The sequence below is a fragment of the Pan troglodytes genome, chromosome 12, assembly GCF_028858775.2.
Source record: "Pan troglodytes isolate AG18354 chromosome 12, NHGRI_mPanTro3-v2.0_pri, whole genome shotgun sequence".
NCBI classification, from domain to species: Eukaryota; Metazoa; Chordata; class Mammalia; order Primates; family Hominidae; genus Pan; species Pan troglodytes.
The window spans coordinates 64,586,530-64,609,969 of NC_072410.2; the positions used below are offsets into that span (position 1 = coordinate 64,586,530).

The window sequence follows — 23,440 nt, forward strand, 5'->3', positions numbered from 1 at the left end:
AAATAGATAAAAAATTTAAAAGTGATAGTCATACGGAGTTCTCTATTTTTCAGTATGTTTAAAAATTTTCAAAATAAAAAACTGAAAAAATCACATTGTTCTGCAGGGAAAATTATATATCTAACAGCTTCTTACTTGCCTCGGAATCTTACGAGCACTGGAAAAGAAGCCTCACAAAATATTTTAAATATCGAAACCATGGATTCTAAATCATAATTATTATGCTGTTTTCTTCAATATTTTCCATCCATCACTACCCTCCAATAATAATAAGACTCTAGTAGCCCATATTCAGATAGCTATCATTTACATAGGATTTCAAAACAAGAATTTTTTAATATGGCTCTAATCTGGTTTGGCCCATGTTAAGAATATATTTGGACAATAGGAACACTATTCACCTAAAAAATGCATTTGATTAAACAATTTTAAAATACTTTAATAAACAAATTGATGTTTAGTAAAATAGCAGTATTAACACATTACACAAAGTTAGATGGAAATAAAATTTAGCATAGAGTTTATTTTTCTTTGAAAAATAATACTGAGAGAACCTTAAAACAGTTTATAGAACTGATCCACAAAATCTAGATATATAGCAAATTATCAAAGTTCAAAAACAATGTATTCATATGACAGTTATACTGAGACAAAGAAAAATTAAGTGAAAGTATATAATTTTAAAATAATCCTATTAATGTAAAACTCATAAAATATTAATTTTAAAAGTCCAAATAATTAAAATCACAGGAACTACTTCCAAAGTCTCTTTGCTTATCTGAAAACATACAGCAGAACCTCACAAGGAAGGAAAGAATAACATGCATGTTAATCTATACTATAATGCTATCCACATAAACCCTATCCACTTTAAAGGAGTCTCACCAGCTATACCACCTAGTAATATTATAGTATCATTAAGCTAAAATATATAACACTATTCTAGAGATAATAAAATATAGATATTACAGTAAGTAAATTTTATATTCTTTATATATAGAAGTGATTAAAACTAAATTTTATAGATGTTGAACACAAGAAACACTACTTCTAAATAGTGACCATATTATGTGCACATTCCATGCAAAATTCTTACAAACACATTCACACTCCATTTTACAAGCAACCTGGATTGATAAATGGATTGTGTTAGAATTCCCTTCAGCAAACAGTAAACAAGCGGATTTAATGAGGCTTATGACCCTGCCCTACGAATATCCTAGGAACTTTGAAAGTAAGTATTTTGCCACCAGATACAGGTCAGGTATTACAACTCCTTCTTCCAGATCACTAAATTTTTTTCTACTTTTCAACTTCCTTAACTGTACAACAATAGGCAAGACACTTTGGAAACACTATAAGAAACATTACCTTCTGCAATGAGCTTTAAGTATTTGGAGAACACATTTTCATAAAATCATAGAATTTTAGAGCTAGAAGGAACCTTTCAGATCACTTAGTTGAAATCTCATATTTTATACACTAGAAAGCCAAAACCTATACAGGTTAAGTAATTTGCAATTCTGCTTAATGGCAGTGCTGAAACTAGAACCTAGTCTCTTGACTCTTAGTCCACCACAATCGCCAGGAATCAAGAAGGCACTGTGACAAGTGTTTTTAAAGAACACAGGTATACTAACATTCACATGTTGACATGAAGAATTATTCTCTACCTGTGAGGGCCATCCTCTTTGACCTAGTAGGCAGCTTGAGAACAGAAACACATGCAGCATAATGGGGCAAGGAGCTCTACAATCAAGGTATTCCTGGCACTGAGATGACAGATATTGCATCAAGACTGGCCTCATGCCTTAAGCAGTCAATAAAGTATTTCTTAAAGGGTTATAGGAAAGGAATACAAATACACATGCTGCGAGGAATATAAAAGAAGTATATCTCAGGAGTTCATTCTAGTTCAGAATGTAAGACAACACGAAGGCATGTGAGACCTGAGCACTCACAGGCTTAAAATATACATTAGGAGCTATAGGAAATTAGAAAAAGGAAAAGCTCAGTATAGACTAGAATCATTAAGAAAGGCTTCATATAAGCTGTTGCATGAAAAGAATATGTCTCTGATAAACAAAGAGGTGCCTTTCCAGATGTGAGCATCTGCACCACTGAAATAAAAGTTGTAATCTCAAACTGCATCAACTTCCTCCAAGTGACACTGGGAGATATAGGCAAGTGGGCATTACTCAAAACACCACTATCATTTTTGATAATTCCATTATAAGTAAGGAAACCAGAAGGATACATTTGTTTTCCAAACACTAGATCAGCCCTTATAAGGCCACTGTTCTAGTTATCGATTGTGCAACACCATATCATATTCCAAAATCAGCAAGGTTTCAAAGAGAGCTTAAAAATTTAGGTTAGGTGGTCCAAGAGGATAATATCTACCTACCTATCAATGAAGCACAAATTTGTAATTATAAACATAATATTATTAAAGCATACAACATAATGCCTAACACAATAAATGACCAAAAAGTTAGTTAAAATGGATTTTTATTGTCTTTTCTTAAGACGTATCACTTCTGTAAGTACATGTTTCTTAATATAGTCATGCATTGCTTAATGACAGGGATATGTTCTAAGAAATGTATTGTTAGGTAATTTCATCATTGTATGAACATCCTAGAGTGTACTTACACAACCCCTGATAGTACAGCCTTCTACACACCTAGGCTATATGGTACAACTTATAGCTCCTAGGCTACAAACCTGTACAGCATGTTACTATAGTAAATACTGTAGACAACTGTAACACAATAGCATTTGTGTATCTAAATATATCTAAACAGAAAAAGGTATATTAAAAGTACCATATAAAAGATTTGAAAATGGTATAGCTGTATAGGGCATTTACCACGAATGGAACTTACAGGACTGGAAGTTACTCTGGATGAGTCAGTGAGTGAGTGGTGAGTGAATGTGAAGGCCTAGGACATTACTGTATGCTACTGTAGACTTATAAAACACTGTACACGTAGGCTACATTAAATGTGTTTACAGTTTTTTTCTTTCTGCAATAATAAATTAACCTTAGCTTACCATACCATACTTTATAAACAATTTATTTTTTTAAAACTTTTTGACTCTTTTGTCATAACACTTAGCTTTAAACAAACATTGTATAGCTATACAAAAATACTTTCTTTATATCCTTATTCTGTAGGCTTTTTCTATATTTATTTTCTTTTTTATTTTTTTAAACCTTTTTGTTAAAAAATAAGACACAATCACACACACATTAGCCTAGACCTACACATGGTGAAGATCATGAATATCACTGTCTGCTACATCTCATCCCCCTGGAAGGTCTTCAGGGGCAATAACATGCATGGAGCTGTCCTCTCCTATGATAACAAACAATCTTCTGGAATACCTTCTGAAGGGCCTGTGTGAGGCTGTTTTACAGTTAACTTTTTTTTATATAAGTAGAAGGAATATACTCTAAAATAATAATAGTATAATAAATAAACATATAAACTAGTAACATAGTTGTTTATTATCATTATCAAGTACTATATAGTGTACATAATTGTTACGTGCTATACTTTCATACAAAGAGCAGCACAGGTTTGTTTATACCAGCATTACTGCAAACACATGAGTAATGTGTTGCCCTATGGCATTACTATGGCTGTGATATTACTAGGCAATAGAAACTTTCCAGCTCCATTATAATCTTACAGGACCACTGTTGTATATGTGGTCCGTTGCTGACTAAAACATCATAATATGGTACATGACTGTATAATTTAATTTAAAATTTTAATTTTTAATTTACATTTTTAACCAAACCAGTATAGGGGACAAACTACATTTGCTCTGCTAAATATGATACAACTACTGTTGTCGTAGCAAGTACTACAATAAAAATTACAAACTTTCATAAATAGTCCCTCTCCCCCTAAAAAACTTGAAAGATTAAAAAAAAACACATAAAACAAGATGAAAACACAGCAAATATAGTGACAAATGTATACCAAATAACAGCAATAATTTTTATTTAAAAAAAAACTATAGGAGAACAAGGAGACAGAGAGAAACACTAATAAGAGTAGACGTTTAAACACCACTGTTCGTACAAAACAGCTTAGGTGGACAAAAAGTAAATAAAGATATAGATGACATAAACAATACAGTGAATAAGGTAGATCTTTTGGATTTTTGCTGCCTTTTACAAAAGTAAATAAAGATACAGATGACATAAACAATACAGTGAATAAGGTAGATCTTTTGGATTTTTGCTGCATTTTACACTCTGAAAATAAGACTACCTTTTTCTCAAGCAAACATGGAAGACTGACAAAAACTGATCAGCTTTTAAGTCACAATTAAAGCATCAGTGCATTCCAAAGAGTAAACTTATTATAAACAATATCATAATAATATTGTGATAAGTCTAGGCATTAATAAAAACAATATTTAAAGGCCCTTCCACATAAAAATTTAAGAATTTCCTACTGAACTACTTTTTTGGTGAAAGAAAAATACAAACTTTCCAAAGAATAAAGAGAACAAAAACATTACATATCAAAATCAATTAGATATAATATAAAACAATAAGGGAGGAAAATTCATAGCCTTAAACTCTTATGGAAGGACATCCAATTGGAGAACTAGAAAAAGAAGAGAAAGGTAAAACTAAAAGAGTATATATGAAGACAAGATAAAGAAAAAGTCAGAAATTAATAATAAGAAAAAAGAAAAAATCTCATTAATGAGTCAAAATTGAACTTTGTTGAAAAACTAACAAAAGGGACTACTACTGGCCACCTTCATAAGGATAGAAAAAGGGAGAAAGCAAAATAAAATTTAAAATAACTAGAGAGAAACAATCACTGAAGTACGAAAAATTTAAGTCATAAGAAACTACAATGCAGACCACCGCACAAATAAAATTGAAAAAACAGATAACATGAATAACAACTAAAACAGACACTCAAATAGAGATAAAGAACTTAACCAATTTCTGAAAAAAGTAGAGAATCACAAAGAACTACCACGCAGAAAAGCAAAAGAATCAAATAGTTTCACATTCAAAGACCAGACGGTTCCAATGTAACAGAAATAGTTCTAAAACACAGAAAATAAAACCTCCAAATTCTTTTTATGAACCAAATATATTGGTACCAAAATATGATAAAAACAGAGCAAAATTAGAAAACTATGGATCAATATCACTTACGAATATCAATATGAAATCACATCATAAAATATTAATGAACTTCAACATTATACTAATATTATGCCATAACACATTGAGATTTATTCCTTAAAAGGTTGGTTCAATATTAGAAGCTCAGCAATATATTATACCATATTAAAAGATTTGAGACAAATATGATTACTTCTATAGATGTTAAACAAGACTCTGAAAAAATTCAATACCCATTCCATAAAAATAAAACACATTCAAGAACATAAGCGCTGACAGATATTTTCTTGACTTTATAAACAGATACACACACACTCATATTCACACATATATTCACAAACATATACACAAACCTTAGTCCTAAAGCCATCATCACATTTAATGGGGTAATACTTCAGGCATTTCCAATAAGATTAAGAAGAGTAAAAGATGATTACATTTCTTACTATTTAATACTGTATTGAATGTATTAGACAATGCAATTAGACAAGACAAATTAAATACAAGAACTGTAAAAGAAGAAAAACTACTGTATCTACTTGCATATGACAGTTTTCTAAGAAAACTCTAAAGAACCATTACTAAAACCACTCTGAACCACAAATAATTCCGTAAATTAACAGGATATAAAATTAATGCATGGAAATAAAAATTCTTCATATATATAAACAAAAATCATAAGAAATAATAGAATAAATCCACTGACAATATCAACAAAAAGGTATAATATTTTGAAACAAACATAATAAGAAATATGCAAAACCAGTAAGAGGAAAGCTTTAAAATAATCCTAATGACCTAATGCAAAATTGATGAAAAACAGAAACGTTCCTTGTTCTTATATGAACATCTATAAATCATACAGATGTGAGGTCTCCCCCAAATCAATTTTAAAACTTAACATAATTTCAATGAAAATGCCAACAAATATTTTTTTTTTTTTTTTTTTTTTTGAGACGGAGTCTCGCTCTGTCACCCAGGCTGGAGTGCAGTGGCGCAATCTTGGCTCACTGCAAGCTCCGCCTCCCGGGTTCACGCCATTCTCCTGCCTCAGCCTCCCGAGTGGCTGGGACTACAGGCACCTGCCACCACGCCCGGATAATTTTTGTATTTTTAGTAGAGGTGGGGTTTCACCATGTTAGCCAGGATGGTCTCGATCTCCTGACCTCGTGATCCACCTGCCTCAGCCTCCCAAAGTGCTGAGATTACAGGCGTGAGCCACGGCGCCCAGCACAAGTATTCCTTTTAAATGAAACTAAACAAAATAATACAGAAAATCCAGTATAAATAGCTAAGATAACACTGAAAATGGAGAACTACAGGGAACTACTAGTCCAATCCAATGTTAAATTACATTATAAAGCTTCAGAAATTAATGCAAAAGTATTTATGGCTGGTATTGTTATATAAATAGACAAATCAGTGCGATTCAACAGAAAGTACAGAAATAAAACCAAGTACATGAGGAAACTGAGTATATGACAAAAGTAACAACTAATATTACTGAAGCAAAGATATTTTAAAATAAATAGTGTTGGAACAACTGGAAAACCACTTATAATAAAGTGTAATGAATAAGAGAGCTTTAAGTTTAAAAAATGAAGGGTACTCAATTAGGAAAAGAGGAAGTCAAATTGTCCCTGTTTGCAGATGACATGATTATTTAGAAAACCCCATCGTCTCAGCCCAAAATCTCCTTAAGCTGATAAGCAACTTCAGCAAAGTCTCAGGATACAAAATCAATGTGCAAAAATCACAAGCATTCTTATACACCAATAATAGGCAAACAGAGAGCCAAATAATGAGTGAACTCCCATTCACAATTGCTTCAAAGAGAACAAAATACCTAGGAATCCAACTTACAAGGGATGTGAAGGACCTCTCCAAGGAGAACTACAAACCACTGCTCAATGGAATAAAAGAGGACACAAACAAATGGAAGAACATTCCATGCTCATGGATAGGAAGAATCAATATCATCAGAATGGCCATACTGCCCAAGGTAATTTATAGATTCAATGCCATCCCCATCAAGCTACCAATGACTTTCTTCACAGAACTGGAAAAAACTACTCTAAAGTTCATATGGAACCAAAAAAGGGCCTGCATTGCCAAGACAATCCTAAGCCAAAAGAACAAAGCTGGAGGCATCAGGCTACCTGACTTCAAACTATACTACAAGGCTACAGTAACCAAAACAGCATGGTACTGGTACCAAAACAGAGATATAGACCAATGGAACAGAACAGAGCCCTCAGAAATAATATCACACATCTACAACCATCTGATCTTTGAGAAACCTGACAAAAACAAGCAATGGGGAAAGGATTCCCTATTTAATAAATGGTGCTGGGAAAACTGGCTAGCCATATGTAGGAAGCTGAAACTGGATCCCTTCCTTACACCTTATACAAAAATTAATTCAAGATGGATTAAAGACTTAAATGTTAGACCTAAAACCATAAAAACCCAAGAAGAAAACCTAGGCAATACCATTCAGGACATAGGCATGGGCAAGGACTTCATGACTAAAACACCAAAAGCAATGGCAACAAAAGCCAAAATTGACAAATGGGATCTAATTAAACTAAAGAGCTTCTGCACAGCAAAAGAAACTACCATCAGAGTGAACAGGCAACCTACAGAATGGGAGAACATTTGCGCAACCTACTCATCTAACAAAGGACTAATATCCAGAATCTACAATGAACTCAAACAAATTTACAAGAAAAAAACAAACAACCCCATCAAAAAGTGGGTGAAGGATATGAACAGACACTTCTCAAAAGAAGACATTTATGCAGCCAAAAAACACATGAAAAAATGCTCATCATCACTGGCCATCAGAGAAATGCAAATCAAAACCACAATGAGATACCATCTCACACCAGTTAGAATGGCAATCATTAAAAAGTCAGGAAACAATAGGCACTGGAGAGGATGTGGAGAAATAGGAACACTTTTACACTGTTGGTGGGACTGTAAACTAGTTCAATCATTGTGGAAGTCGGTGTGGCGATTCCTCAGGGATCTAGAACTAGAAACACCATTTGACCCAGCCATCCCATTACTGGGTATATACCCAAAGGATTATAAATCATGCTGCTATGAAGACACATGCACATGTATGTTTATTGCAGCACTATTCACAATAGCAAAGACTTGTAACCAACCCAAATGTCCAACAATGATAGACTGGATTAAGAAAATGTGGCACATATACACCATGGAATACTATGCAGCCATAAAAAAGGATGAGTTCATGTCCTTTGTAGGGACATGGATGAAGCTGGAAACCATCATTCTCAGGAAACTATCGCAAGAACAAAAAACCAAACACCGCATGTTCTCACTCATAGGTGGGAATTGAACAATGAGAACACTTGGACACAGGAAGGGGAACAACACACACCGGGGCCTGTCATGGGGTCGGGGGAAGAAGGAGGGATAGCATTAGGAGATATACCTAATATAAATGACAAGTTCATGGGCGCAGCACACCAACATGGCACATGTATACATATATAACAAACCTGCACATTGTGCACATGTACCCTATAACTTAAAGTATGGAAAAAAAAATGAAACCAGGTGGAGCAAATGAGATATCACACATTGCTGATGGGAATGTTTAATGGTACAGTCACTCCAGAAAACAACTTGGCAGTTTCCATGCGAAACATACACTTTCATATGACCCAGAAATTCCACTCCTAGTTATTTACTCAAAAGAAAGTGAAACATATGTCTCCACAAAAGGCTGTATGTGAATGCTTAGCTTATAGCAACTTTATTTATAACTGTCAAAAACTGAAAACAACCCAGATAGCCATCAACAGGTGAACAGAAATTGTAGCAGTTTTCAACAGAATACTACTCAGCAATAAAAAGGAATGAACTACTAATGACCTACAAAGATAAATCTCAAAAGCATTATGTTAAGTGAAGGAAAACAGACCCAAAACAGTACATACCTTACAATTCCACTTATATACCATTCCTGGAAATGTAAAAATATAGGGACAGAAATCATCTCCTGGGGCTGGGAGCAATGCCAGGAGAAGGGGACTGACTCTAAACAGGAATGAGAGAACTTTTGGGAATGAAAGAAATGTTCTACATTTTGGTGGCAGTAGTGGTTACATGATATATACATCTGTCAAAAGATATCAAACTGTACATTTAAAAGGGTGACATTTACTGTTTGTAAATTATATCTCAAAAAACCTAATCTTTGAAAAGTATGCAGATATTGCCAAATTCCCTTCCACTAACTTTCTTATACCATTTAATTTACATTTCCAAAGGGCATTCTAAAAGTGCTGGTACCTTTATCAGCCTCAATATTATCAGACTATTATTTTAGACCTCTCCAATTTGATAAGTCCTTTAAAAAGGGTGCCTCGCTGTTTTGGTCTCCTTATCTTCTCATTTTTCACAAAGGTAGCCTTTTTTCCTGTTTAGGACAGTCATATTCCTTCTCTGTTCTGTTTATTCATTCTTTTCGATCATCGCTTTAACAAGGTATTTAGTGTTTTTCTTAATTTTTTTTTTAGTACCGGCTAGATATTCTCAAATATTTGTTATCTATCTATTTCCCAGTTTCTCACTCACCTTTCATTTTGAAAAAATTTTTATTAAGAAATTTAACCAATGCAGAGATCAAATATTCAATTATATTTTTTCTAATTTTTTATAGACTCAATCATTTAACTCTTTAAACGTGATAATACAGTAACAACTAGGTATATTGTTATTTAAGTTTAAATTAAGTTAAATTAAAAATTCAGTTTCTCAATATTAATATTTTAATATTAAAAATATAATCTACATTTTTTAAACAGACTATATTTTTTAGAGAAGTTTTAGGTTTGATTTAGGTAAATTTAGAGCAATGTAGGTAAAACTGAGTGGAAAATACAGTGAGTTCCCATATACCTCAAGCCCACACAAAGTCTCTCCGCTATCAACATCCCTCACTAGAGTAGCACATTTTTTATAGTGAATGAACCAAGAATGACAATCATTATCATCCAAAAGCCACAGTTTACATTATGTTCACTCTTGGTCTTGTCCATTCTATGGATCTTAACAACCAAATGATGACATGTATTCACCATTATGGTATCACGCAGAATAGTTTCACTGACCTAAAAATCCACTGTGCTTCACTCATTCATCCTTCCTCTCCCTTCTAACCTAGGGAGATAGTAAAAAATTGATCTTTTTACTGTCTCTATAGTTTTGCCTTTTCCAGAATGTCATATAGTTGAAATTGTATAGTAACTAGACTTTTCAGATTGGCTTCTTTTACATAGTAAAATACATTTAGGTTTCTTCCATGTTTTTTCATGGCTGAAAAGTTCATTTCTATTTAGCAATGAGTAATATTCCATTATCTGGATGTATCAGTTTATCCATTCACCTACTCAAAGACATCTTGGTTACTTCAATGTTTTGATGAGTATGAATAAACCGACTATAAGCATTCACGTGCAGGTTTTTGTGTGGATGTAAGTTTTCAACTCATTTGGGTAAATATTAATGAGCACAACTGCTGCTTGTTATGTTAAGAGTGTCTAGCTTTCTAAGTAACTGCCCAACTGTCTTCCAAAGTGGCTGTATCATTTTGCATTTCCATTAGCAACAAATTTCCATGAGCAACAAATGAGAGTTCCTGTTACTCCAAATACTCATCAGCAGTTGGTACTGTACTGACCACATTTTAAGTACTTAGCCACATATTGCTAATGGCTACCATATTGGACAGTGAAACAGAATATTTTCATCATTACACAAAGTTTTAATGGAAAAGCTTGCTTAAAACTTTTTTTTTTTTTTTTTTTTTTTTTTTGAGATGGAGTTTCTCTCTTATTGCCCAGGCTGGAGTGCAATGGCACCATCTCAGCTCACTGCAACATCCGCCTCCTGGGTTCAAGCAATTCTCCTGCCTCAGCCTCCTGAGTAGCTGGGATTACAGGCACCCACCACCACACCCGGCTAATTTTTGTATTTTTAGTAGAGACAGGGTTTCACCATGTTGGCCAGGCTGGTCTCAAACTCCTGTCCTCAGGTGATCCACTCACCTCGGCCTCTCAAAGTGCTGGGATTACAGGCATGAGCCACCGCGCCCGGCCTCTCTGCTTAAAACTTAATTGGTTATACAGTAGGAAATGATGAACTAATATGACAGCGTTTTAACCTCTACATAAATCCATCTCTACTCCCACTGGATTTTGATGGTTCTTTGCTTATCTATATTTGCTCAGAAATTCAAATTCCTGCTCAGCCACTTCTTAACTGTGTGGCCATTAACATATTATTTAACCCCTCTGACTCTCAGTTTCTCATCCTAATTACTCATTAGTTTGGTACAAAGATTAAATTAGATAAGCAGGTAAGATAAATTACAACATTCATCATGTTACGCCCTCATTTGTAAACTCTTCTGGGTTAGAAGTTTGTTTTCTGAATGTTTCACTTTCATACATTAAAGACCTTTATTAAAAGCAAAAGTATGTATTTACCTGGTCTGGATTTTTGTAACCCAAAAGTAGATTTGCTGCTTTTATATCACCATGAACATATTCATTTTCATGTATATATTCCAGTACATCCAACTGTGAAAATAAATAGATAAAATAAGGTTTACTGCTATTTAGAACTCATGATCAATTTCAACATTTTGAATATAGAATAACATGGGTTTTTTCATATTAACAATGACAAAGCGATGTATTTCACAATTACTGGTTAATTATTCTAAAATATCACATCTTCTGGTTGCTCATCCTAGAAAAAAGTAAAATGATCCTCAAAAATCAAGTATTTTAGTTGAAGTTCCGAAGGAAGAAAATCAAGATTCAAAAATGCTTATGCCTAATTCCTGATAGCCCAGTAGCCAAACCGCACTGCACAAAGAGGAAAAACATAGCATAAAATCAGAGATCTATGGTGAAATAATCTTGAAGCCCACTCAGCAATTCCTCACCTAAGCAATAATTATAAATCAAGCCTTGAGAATCTCAGAACAAAATGCCATGTCCATGAGCAAAGGGAAAGGTATTCTTCCTCTGTATGGTAATAGAAAACTCCTTAGCTTCATCTCTAAAGCCCTTCAGCCTTGCATGTTACATACACTTAGTACTCAATAAACATTTGCTGGCTTCGAGGATGGATAAATGAGAAAATTAATGCATTCTATTTGCTGCATTCCAATCTGGCATAAGCAGCTTCATGCTACTCAAAAGTGAAAAAATGAGACTTAAACAAACCAAATGCAAACATATAAGACAAATATGTAGTATAAACAAATGTGTGCCTGAGTGCTATTAAGAGTTCATTGCTTCTGCTTTGGCAAAGTATATTTTATTCATTGCCACAACTAATTATTGCCACCATCCCAAACTCATAATAAAGACTTCATAGCACCCCCCTACCATCACATGTTTAAAATGTCTGACAATATATTTTGCCATAATTTGCATTGTTATAACTGACAAAAGAAAGGTTATTCTTACAGCAATGAAAGCTTGTTCTGGTATGTAAAACAAAGCTCTAAGGAAAAAGAAGATCAGACTGGAGAACCAAAGCCTAATTGAGTTTGCAGTGCCATACACAGCACATTCTGTCACTTACAGAGCCCATTGTTATCAATTTCACCAAAATAGCCTCTACTCCTAATAACTGATGTCTCTAGGGCAATAATCATTCATTCTCTAATAATTCCACAAAGGGAAAAGATTTCTATATTGCAAGAAGTAAACAATTTGGAAATAGAGCATGCGAAATAAGTAATTCTTACCATTCGGATACCTAATTGCAGGACAGTTGACTTTTTAAAGGTACCATTCTGGCCTGAGATCTTCTGTAAATCTATTCCTAGTCTTTCCATTACCATAAATCTGTAACTGTAAGAAAAAAGCATCAAAAAGAGATCATCCTGAGAAAGTAATGCTTGAAACTGTCTATTTAATTTGAAACAAGAAAAATTACGCTCAACCTAACAACTAAGTATAATGCAATCTAAACCATTAGAGAATGAATGCACGTTCATAATTCTGCTATTCTTTTGCAGAAACTGCTCAATATTTACTTTGCAGCTGGTTTTCTATAAGAGAATGCTGTATTGAACCATTCACACTGTTTTACATAATGAAAAAATCTTTTTAAATTAGATAGTACTGAATGCAATTCATTTTGACTCCATGACTTTCTTGCCATATGGCCTTGAACAAATTATTGTCCACACTTGATTTTTTTTTTGAGACAGAGTCCCGCTCTGTCACCAGGCTGGAGTGCAGTGGTGCAATCTCAGCTCACTGCAACCTCCACCTCCCAGGTTCAAGCGATTCTCCTGCCTCAGCCTCCCAAGTAGCTGGGACTGCAGGCATGCACCACCACACCCAGCTAATTTTTGTATTTTTAGTAGAGACGGGGTTTCACCATGTTGGCCAGGATGGTCTCGACCTCTTGACCTCATGATCCGCCTGCCTTAGCCTCTCAAAGTGCTGGGATTACAGGCATGAGCCACCGTGCCCAGCCACATGAATTTTATATTTGTTTGTTTCTTTATAAGATCATATTTACCATCTCTATACATTTATAAACATGTCTTTAAGTGCACTTCTTCCTTTTCTGTTCTGTTTGGCACCTTCCATACCTTCTTTCCTTCCCTTCATTTATGTATCCACATCAGCCCCTATTCTATATCTATGCATGCATACACAAACACACACACTTAGGAATTTGTTTTACAAAAATGTGATCATATTATAAGTATTTTCTCCATCTTACTTTTTTCAATAGTATCTCATCAAAATCCTTCTAAGGCAACTAGTATAGCTCTAATGGACTTCTTTAATGGGCTACATATGACATGATATGGATGTACCATGATTCAATCAGCCCCATTCAGTCCCCCAGTGGCAGTCCTTTACTTCAAGATTACTGTTTGCTCATTTCTTTTAATTTAAAGCATTTAGAGACCATTTCAACAAAGTACTGACATCTGAGCTTATCCTCTCATCTATGGAATAAAAATAATATCACCTATTTTAACAGGCTATTCAAAGGACAAAATAAGATAAAGTATATAAAAATCTCTGGCACAAAAGGGTAAATATAAAATGACAGACTTTTTTTCTTTTTTCAAACACTATTAATAAATTATATATAGGACTAGCCATATTTGGTGGTTTTAAAGATATTTCTATAACTTATTTGTTGTGCTTCTCCTCAAGAGATAGAACTGAATTCTCGTCTCTCAGGACCAATGGATCTATCTAGTGACTAGCTTCTAGCAAAGAGAATAAAGCAGAAGCGATAATATCCCTTTTAAGATTAGATTACAAAAAATGATGACTTCCTTCTTGAATGCACTTGTGTGCATGCTCTCCCCGTCCCCCAATTAATTGCTCTAGAGAAAGCCAGCTATTTTTCATAACACTCAGGTAGCTTATGCAAAGACCCACATGATCAGGAAGTAAGAAGGCCTGCCAACAATCACATAAGTAAATTAGAAGGAGATCTTCTTAGGCCTACCAGTAGCCACATGAGGAACCCTGAAAACAAATACTTCCCCAGATGAGCCTTGAAATGAATGTAACCCAGCAGACAGCTGACTACATATCCTTATTAGAGATCCTGATCTAGAATCATACAGATAAGCCACTTGCAGTCTCCTCACCCACAGAAACTAAGACAATACAAGTTTGTGGTTATATGCCAATATGTTTTGGTAATTTGTTACATGGCAATAGTTAACTCATAGACCACATAAGGAATAGTTATAAAGAAATATTTGAATATAATAATTCCATTTTACCTTCTTCCCTTGAATTCAGTCAGACCAGATCCATAAAACAGAGGAATTCCTAAATAATCAAGTTGTTTGCGTTCTATCCACTTTTTGACTACAAAGACAAATTTATTTTTAAAAAGATTCATGTTATTTGAAAAGATACTTGTCACCTTTCTACAGACAAATTTATTTAGCTAACCAAAAAAGTAATTAGATCTTCCTAGAAGATAATTTTTTTTTCAATCAAACATCTCTATCTAATGGCCTCAAACTGTTACCACTATAATTGACAAAAAATTAGAAATTTTTAAATTAAATCAATAAAAACAAGTCATAGTCTTTGTATATTGATACCATATATATTAATGTTTCAATCTATAAAAAGAATTCATTATCTTATACACTAGCTAAATTTCTAAATATAACATATGTTAACCACCAAAAGATCAGTAGAGAGATGGCTTTTTCTTCCCTATTACTTCAAAATTTAAAACCATAATGGACCAAAAGAAAAAAAAAAGCAGAAATTGGGCAGAAAAACCATCTTACTTTGAAATTACTTTATACAAAAACTGGTTTTGATTAGTTTACAAAAAATCGAATCCACTTAAATAAAGTTAACTTTCATCATTTTTTTCATGACTCTAGCCTATGTTTTTTATGTTTAAGACAGCTCTACTGATAAACAATCAAGTTTAATGGATTCTATTTGTCACTGTGACATAGTTTAAGCAATTAGTAAAGACTACAGTCTTAATGTTTAGAAGACTTTATTAAGAAAAACTAAGTTAAATATTGAGGTCAGACCCATCACTCTTATTCTTAAACATGATGTAAAGGACCTTGACTATACAGTCATTACTCCTGTCTACTTCTTTAATGTTTTTCTTAGCCCATCTATATCACATTTATAAAATGCTGTTATTTTTCCTCTCTGCTTATATTCATTTCCCATTCAAATCTTCTAACTGGTCATTCTTACACTTGGTATCCAGCTCCAATTAATTTTCCAGCATTCAAGTTTCTAACATTTTCTTAAACATCTTAAAGTTTAATCATTTCCACATTTCCACACACCTTGCCCCAATCCATTCTACAATCGTTCCTTTTTTATACATATATCTACTTCCCATTTTAATGTTTTTTCCTTATAGCCGTCCTATCCAAATGGTTTACTGTAAAAGAAATAATTTCATTCTACTATCTTTTACACGTAGGGAACTCTTGGTAGCTTAGATTAACAACCTAACATTTTATGTAAAGTAGTAGAAACAACTTTGACTTAAAATATATAACCCATTATGTATGTCATGTCAAGATTTGTATACCATCTGTCTTGCTTTTATATGTTGTAACAGTTAACTGTATCATTTTACAATAAAATTTCTATTGAAAAGAATTTTCCAGAAGGCCAGAAAAAGACCAAAATATCAACACTCACTTTAGCAAGCACATATATGGAAGTAGCTTGCTTTGCTAATTTTACTTACTACAGTCTTTTTTTGCAACTCTCTGATAAAATTTAAGTTCTGAAAATAACGGGCCATTTTCTTGATATTCCTATAAAAAAAAGAATAATTAATTTTACTAGAAAAAAAAATCCCAAAGATGGAATTGTTATTTCAATTGTGAAAATATGAACATATATATGTAGTATATAATAGTACTTGAATCACTTTTTATAAAACATAGGCACCAGATTTCCACTAAAAATCTCAGAAAACACTAAATAAACTTGAAGAATCTAATTTTTAAACAACATATTGTACCACTATCCCTATACAGTCTTACACATAAAAGTAGTTTTCTTACAGAGAACACTTACTAGAAGCACTGAGAACTGTATACATAAACATATACAACACTCACTGTATACCAACATATACATCCGGGTGATACACAGCAAACTCTCCTTGTGGTCCACTCACACATGATACCTTTACTGAATGGTCTACTATATTTCATTCATTATACTAGGTACAGGGGACACCAAAAAGAAATAAAACCCTATGCTTGCCTTTAAGGACCTTACCATCTTGATTAGAGAGGTGGAGAGGGTGGGAGGGCATTTGGGAGGGAAAGAGAAGGAATAGCTAGATAGATAACACACCAGGGTAATAGCTGGCAATACAGAAAAACAAAGGTTCTCCAGTTTTAATGTTTTAACAACGTCAAAACAGATGATAACATTAGGTTTACTGATAAGGCAATAGTTACAAAAATTAACGTGAAAAACATTCTTAAAGCAGAAAAGGAAAAAGTCAAATATATGTGAAATACAAATCTATGAGCAACACTTACCACTTTTACTACATGTCTTGCATCTTTCTCTGGTTTATTTGTGGGGAAAGCTGCAGACAAAAAAAACACACAATGGAGAAAAATAGTTATTCCCAATTACTGAATACCTACCATATCCCAAACACTATGCTAAGCATTTTACATATGTAAGTTTATTATGTCATCCCAACAACCTTTTATGGTAGTAGGAATCAATCATCTGCATTTTATACAAGATGCTACTGAAGTTTGAGACGTTGAATAAATTGCTCACTAAGAGGTAATATATTAGAGACAGAAACTCAAATCTGCCTGACATCACAGCCCATACACTTGATCATAAACCATATTTAAATATTTAAATACAGAATCAATAGACAATATGAATCATATAGATCCAAAATGTGGGGGGAAATATTTTATAGATATATGGCATTAAAGCCAATATATAATACACAGTAAAATCCATTGATTCAATTGCACTAAATTAGAACTCATAATGATTCAGAAATAAAAATTGATTCAATTTAAGTAGAAAGTTCAAAACAATTTATACTTGACAAAATTCTAGAACAAGCAAGGTTAAAATGAGAATAAAGTCTTTAAAAATATCTTCTGAACCTACTAATCAATTACTTTTACATTAAAGAATACATATCTCATAAATTCATTTCAATTTCAAGTTACCTTACTTCATTTAATTCTTATTTTCCATTTGTTGTTCAGACGGTATAACCCTACTTTTAAAAACTCCAGTGTTCACATTTTAAAACAAATTAATCTTTTCCTCTACATTACCTAAATTATTAAAAGATTGTTTTCAAATCTCAATAAACTTACGTGTATATTTATTTGTACTGCAAAAGACTAAAACTTCGTCATTCGTTCATTTGTTCACTCTCCATCCATTCATTCCTTTACTCATTTAAATAGCTAAAATATTTATCAAGAAGCTAGAATACGCCAGGCACTGTGTTAAGTGTCTGGATGATATCTGAAGGAAAGGGAAAGGAAAAAAGGTGGAACTAGTATTGACTACAATTGAAAATCAGTAAGAAACAGACTTGAGAACAGGATCAAATTATTGAGATACAATATATTTTTATATATTCAATATATTTATTAAAATGCTGTGTCCTATTATTAACATTGTCCTTTTCTTTCTTCTAATTCTGTCAGCTGTTCTCTTTTTTCCATTAATTCACATCTTAGATATAAATATGTCACAAATTTTATTAAAATATATAAATTGTACATTACAGTTGAGCCAATCATACAATTTTTAAACCATTCTCCAGTTTTTAATTATCAGTAATGCTACTAACCAGTTGAAGAAAGTATTATTTCAGTTCTAGCTAATATTAAATTGTAAACCCAGACCTCTTTACAATAACAAAGAAACTAAACTTACTTATAGCACTTAAAATTATCTTTTCGTCTTCATTCATGTTAAGTTATTTCATTTTTACCCATGCAATAGTCCCAAGGAAACTGCAGGAAGAGTGGATTAGCCAGACCTACTTTCTTCTAAGAAGAAAACTTAAGAAAGTATACACAGGGGACAGAGTCCAGTCTTGGTATAGAAGAAGTGGTGAGAAATCCTTTGTTCCCACCCTATGACAAACTATTTTACTAGTATGGTTTCCAAGGCTAAGGAGAAATATCCTGTTCCAACCTTGGCCCACATAAAACAGTACCTACTTTAGGCACTTGTCTTTGCTACCTGAGGTAGATGTCAGTAGAAACTTTTGCCTCTTGTCTAAAAGCAAGTGACCACAGCAGCAAATAAATCTTTAAGCCCAACAGAATGTAATGAGCTAAAAAGTACAGAAGAAAATTGGGAGTTTCAAACAGATAAATAACAGATTATGTTACCACTGGAAAAAAAAGATGTCCAACCAGTCCAAGGCCTGACTCCTTGCCTATTTCAATCATTATATCCCTAATACTTTATAATCTGAATTTTCCTTTCACATTTCGAATGAACATAATCATGTGTTGACACATACCTGAAAATCTCTACGGTCATCACTTGATAGCTACACAATATTCTCTATACGCTTCCAAGTCAGATTATACTGGAGGGTCTAAGTCTAAAATCAATAGACTAGAAAGCTCTTAGAGACGGGTGCTTCATATGAACAAAGAGATTGTTCTGGTTACCACGGGGGTCTTTTTATAGTAGAATAAATATTCAATTAATAAAACAATTATTTTCTACTGTAAGCCAAGCCCCATTATAGCTAGTGAAATTAAATGACGAAACACACACACACACACACACACACACACACACACACGGACATGGTATATGCTTTTGCTGTCTGGTGGAGAAATCTAAGATGTCTTGGATTATAAGATGCATCATTAAATACACGTTCATCAAATACTCATACACAAATGTAAAACTGCAATCAAGAATACGGTAGACTGAAAACATTGACAAAAACAATACACAACGTAGAAAAAACATAATCAGAGTTAAAATGCTATAATGCCCTTGAGTTATCCAAAAAAGTAGGAAAGTGATTAACCTTACAGTTTGTTAAATAGAATGAATACCTTGAAATTTTAAGGGTAAATGCTAAAATAACAGAGGTTCATAACTCCAAAATCAGTAGAGGAGCAAAGAAGATAACAAAGAACATCTAAACAATTTAATAGATGGCAAGAAAAAAAGGTTTAAAGAAAAAGAAAACACAGTTAGAATAAATAAAAAAATACAAAATATGATAAAATTTAAAATACCAGAATAAATCAATTTTTAGCCATACATTTTTTCATATGTTAACATCTCTGAAATCTGAATGCATCTTAAAAGTGATGACATCTTACAGCTGCTGTTGAACACACACAGTTATGACACAGTTTTTATTGCTTATGCACACACACACTCAATCCTGTCTGTCCATTTGTCTTTACTTAACTGAGTTATGTACATAGCTGATAGTATTACATGTGGAGTTTAACTTAATGATTTGGCACTGAGAAGAAAAATTCTTGTGTATGTAGAAAAGGTAATTAACCAGAACAAAACAGAGCAGCAGGCCATGAATTTGATATCAATGAAAAAAATGTTTATTAAGATATGACTGCAACAATTGAGTATTCTGAGTTCCTTAAGTAAGACAAATTTTAAGGGTATTCTGTCATAGTTTAATGGGCAGCATTAGGTATTAGATCTAAATCAGGTCCTACAGAAACACAAAAGAAATTACTCAAGAGGAAGTAACAATTCTGAACTTTTAAGCATCTAATATGGGCTGCACATATGTACATAATATCTTAGATTTGATTACATATGTCAGTAATTATAATAAATTTAATAAACTTAAATACGCTAAGTTCACCAGCTGAAGAAATAAACTGTCAGACTGCTAAAAATATAAATGTATTTATAAGAGACAAACCTAGAATCTAGTGATGCAGACGAACAAATTAAAAATATAGAAAATAAATTAATAAGTACAAACTAACTTTAAAAGACTAGAACAAATATTTTAAAAACCAAATAAATCTCAGGAAAAAAGAATGATTAGATATGAACTTAGTCTAACCTAATCACAAAAGGAATGGTGCAACAGAAAGATAATAATTATGAACTTGAAATCATCTAAAAATGTAATTCAAAATACATGTCAAAAATTAGCAGAATAACTAACAGGAAAAAAAATTAACAACATTGCAACAAAAATAGTGAAAGATTTTAATACAATCCCATAATGTATAGGCAAGCAGACAATAAATACATTGAAACAATGCAATTAAGTTTTTTCTCTACATGCCAGATTTTTAAAAACACTAATAATTAAAAACATTCTTTTCAAACCCATCTAAAATATTTTTTTAAACTGTCCATATTTTCACCCAGAAAACAAGTCTCAACAAATACCATAGCATATTATTAAAGCTACGTTCTCTGGGGAAAAAGGAAATCACAATGGAAATCAGAAAATAGATAGGACTGAATAGTAAAAATATCATATAAAAACTAGTTAGAATGCAGTTAAAATGTGTATTTATTACTTGTCTTCCTCTGCTAGAATGTAAACTCCACAAATAAAGAAATATTTTTGCTTTATTCAGATGTGTTCCAAGCACCTAAAATAGAGCCTCAGGCATGTATTAAATATTTGGTGAATAAATTAACGAATAAAAAAGTTACCTGGAGAAAAATTTATAGCACTAAATATTTTGATTTTAAGAAAACTAAAAAATTAGTGAGCTAAGTGCTCCCCTTAATAACTTAGAAAAATGACGACATAAATAGAAATTAATAAGAAACTGAAAAGGCCTACAGGAATAATCTCTCAGTAGAAATGAGGACACCTAGCAACCATATTATGGTTTCTAAATATCATTTTCAATGAAATGAATCAGGGCTCCTTGGAGAAATGGCTGATTCCAGAGTTGAGACAGAGAAAATAAAACTAAGCAAATTAAGCAATAAAATTTATAATATTAAGTTGGTGCAAAAGTAATCACGGTTTTGCCATTGAAATTAATCATGACTGCTTTTGTGCCAACCTAATACTAATGAACTGTAACCCATAGGAAAAAAAATCCATTGTCTACTGATTTAAGTAAATAAATAAACAAATAAATGAGAGAGTTGATACAGCTCTTTCCTGCAGCTGAAATAAATTAATAAATATAAATTAAGATATGTAGAAGAAATGATAAAAATAGAAAATCATCATTTGGCAAATGTCACAGTAATAATTGGGGCAAGTGATAATTGGGGCAAGTAATAATTGGGGCAAGTCGTTAATAGATATTAAAACAGATAGGCAAATGGATGATTAAAAGCAACATAATGCAAATACATTCAATGTCTTCCCACAAGACACTTATTAATTGTAAATGGAAAATAATGAATTTATGGCAGGCTAACCTGGCAAATATCACCTTAATTATTAAAAGGGATCAAAGTTAATGTCACTAATAATGATATACAATAAATCATGCACCTACTGATAGTACTGGGAGAAGCAAAATATCATTTCTATGATATTCTTACTAAATAACACATAATCTGAATTTAAAGCAAACCCAAATTGAAGGACATTCTACAAAATACTAGCTGGTACTCTTCAAAAGTGTCAACCTCTTTGCAAATCACCTAAGAGGTAAATATACAGAATATATAAATAACTCCTATAACCCAACATCAACAAAAGTCCAGTTTAAAAATGGGCAAAATCAGCTCAGTGCAGTGGCTCATGCCTGTAATCCAAGCACTTGGGAGGCCGAGGCAGGCAGACTGCCTGAGCCTAGGAGTTTAAGACCAGTTTGGGCAACACAGAGTTACCCTTTCTCTAAAATAATAAAAAATCGGCAAAATACTTGAACAGCTATTTCTCTAAAGATACATACGAGTGGCCAACTTGCATATGAAAACATGCTCAACACCACTAATCATTAGAAAAACGCAAATCAAAACCACAATATCACCCCCTATCCATTAGGATGACTACTATAAAAACAAACAAAATTTGTTTTAAATTTTGAAAATAACAGATGCTGGCAAGGATGCAGAGAAATTGGAACTCTTGTGCACCGTTGATGGGATCATAAAATTACCCCATCACTATAAAAAATGGTATGGCGGCTCCTCAAAAAAAAAATAAATAAAATTACCATATGATCTAGCAATCCCATTTCTGGGTATGTATTGAAAATAATTAAAAGTAAGATCCTGAAGAAATACATGCACACCCATGCTCATAGCAGCATTACAGACAATTAGCCAAAAGTAGAAGCAACCCAAATGGCCATGGACAGATAATTAAACAAAAGGTGGCATATACTTGGAATGGAACATTAATCAACCTTTAAAAAGAAGGAAATCATGTCACATGCTACAACATAAATGAACCTTGAGGACATTAGGCTAAGTAAAATAAGCCACACCACACACAAAAAGACAAATACTATATGATTCTACATTTATGAGGTATCTAGAGTAGTTAAATCCATAGAAACAAAAAAGTAGAATGCTGGTTTCCAGGTGCTGGGAAAAGAGGAAAATGGAGAATTACTGTTTAATGAATATAGAGTTTCAGTACTGCAAAATGGGAACATTCTGCAGATCTGCTGCACAACAATGTGAATATACTTAACACTACTGAACTGTATATACAAACACAGTTTTAAAAATTCTGCAGCCTTACGGGCTACCAAAGACA

The 23,440-nt window shown here is 32.9% G+C and overlaps 1 protein-coding gene across 20 annotated transcripts in view; it reads right to left on the reverse strand.

Annotated features, from left to right (window-relative positions):
• VRK2 (VRK serine/threonine kinase 2) overlaps nt 1–23,440 on the reverse strand; it is a 114,798-nt gene that overhangs the window by 59,952 nt on the left and 31,406 nt on the right. For 11 of the 20 annotated variants that reach the window (XM_515492.9, XM_009442495.4, XM_009442496.4 and 8 more), the window contains 5 exons: nt 17,274–17,323; nt 16,463–16,532; nt 14,997–15,084; nt 12,975–13,080; nt 11,698–11,790 (listed from right to left, as the gene is read on the reverse strand). In XM_515492.9, coding sequence (XP_515492.3) covers nt 11,698–11,790; nt 12,975–13,080; nt 14,997–15,084; nt 16,463–16,532; nt 17,274–17,323 — 407 coding nt within the window. Of the gene's footprint in view, nt 1–11,697; nt 11,791–12,974; nt 13,081–14,996; nt 15,085–16,413; nt 16,533–17,273; nt 17,324–18,092; nt 18,247–23,440 lie in introns of those variants that run through there. The other 9 variants (XM_063789049.1, XM_063789050.1, XM_063789052.1 and 6 more) reach the window with 4 other exon arrangements.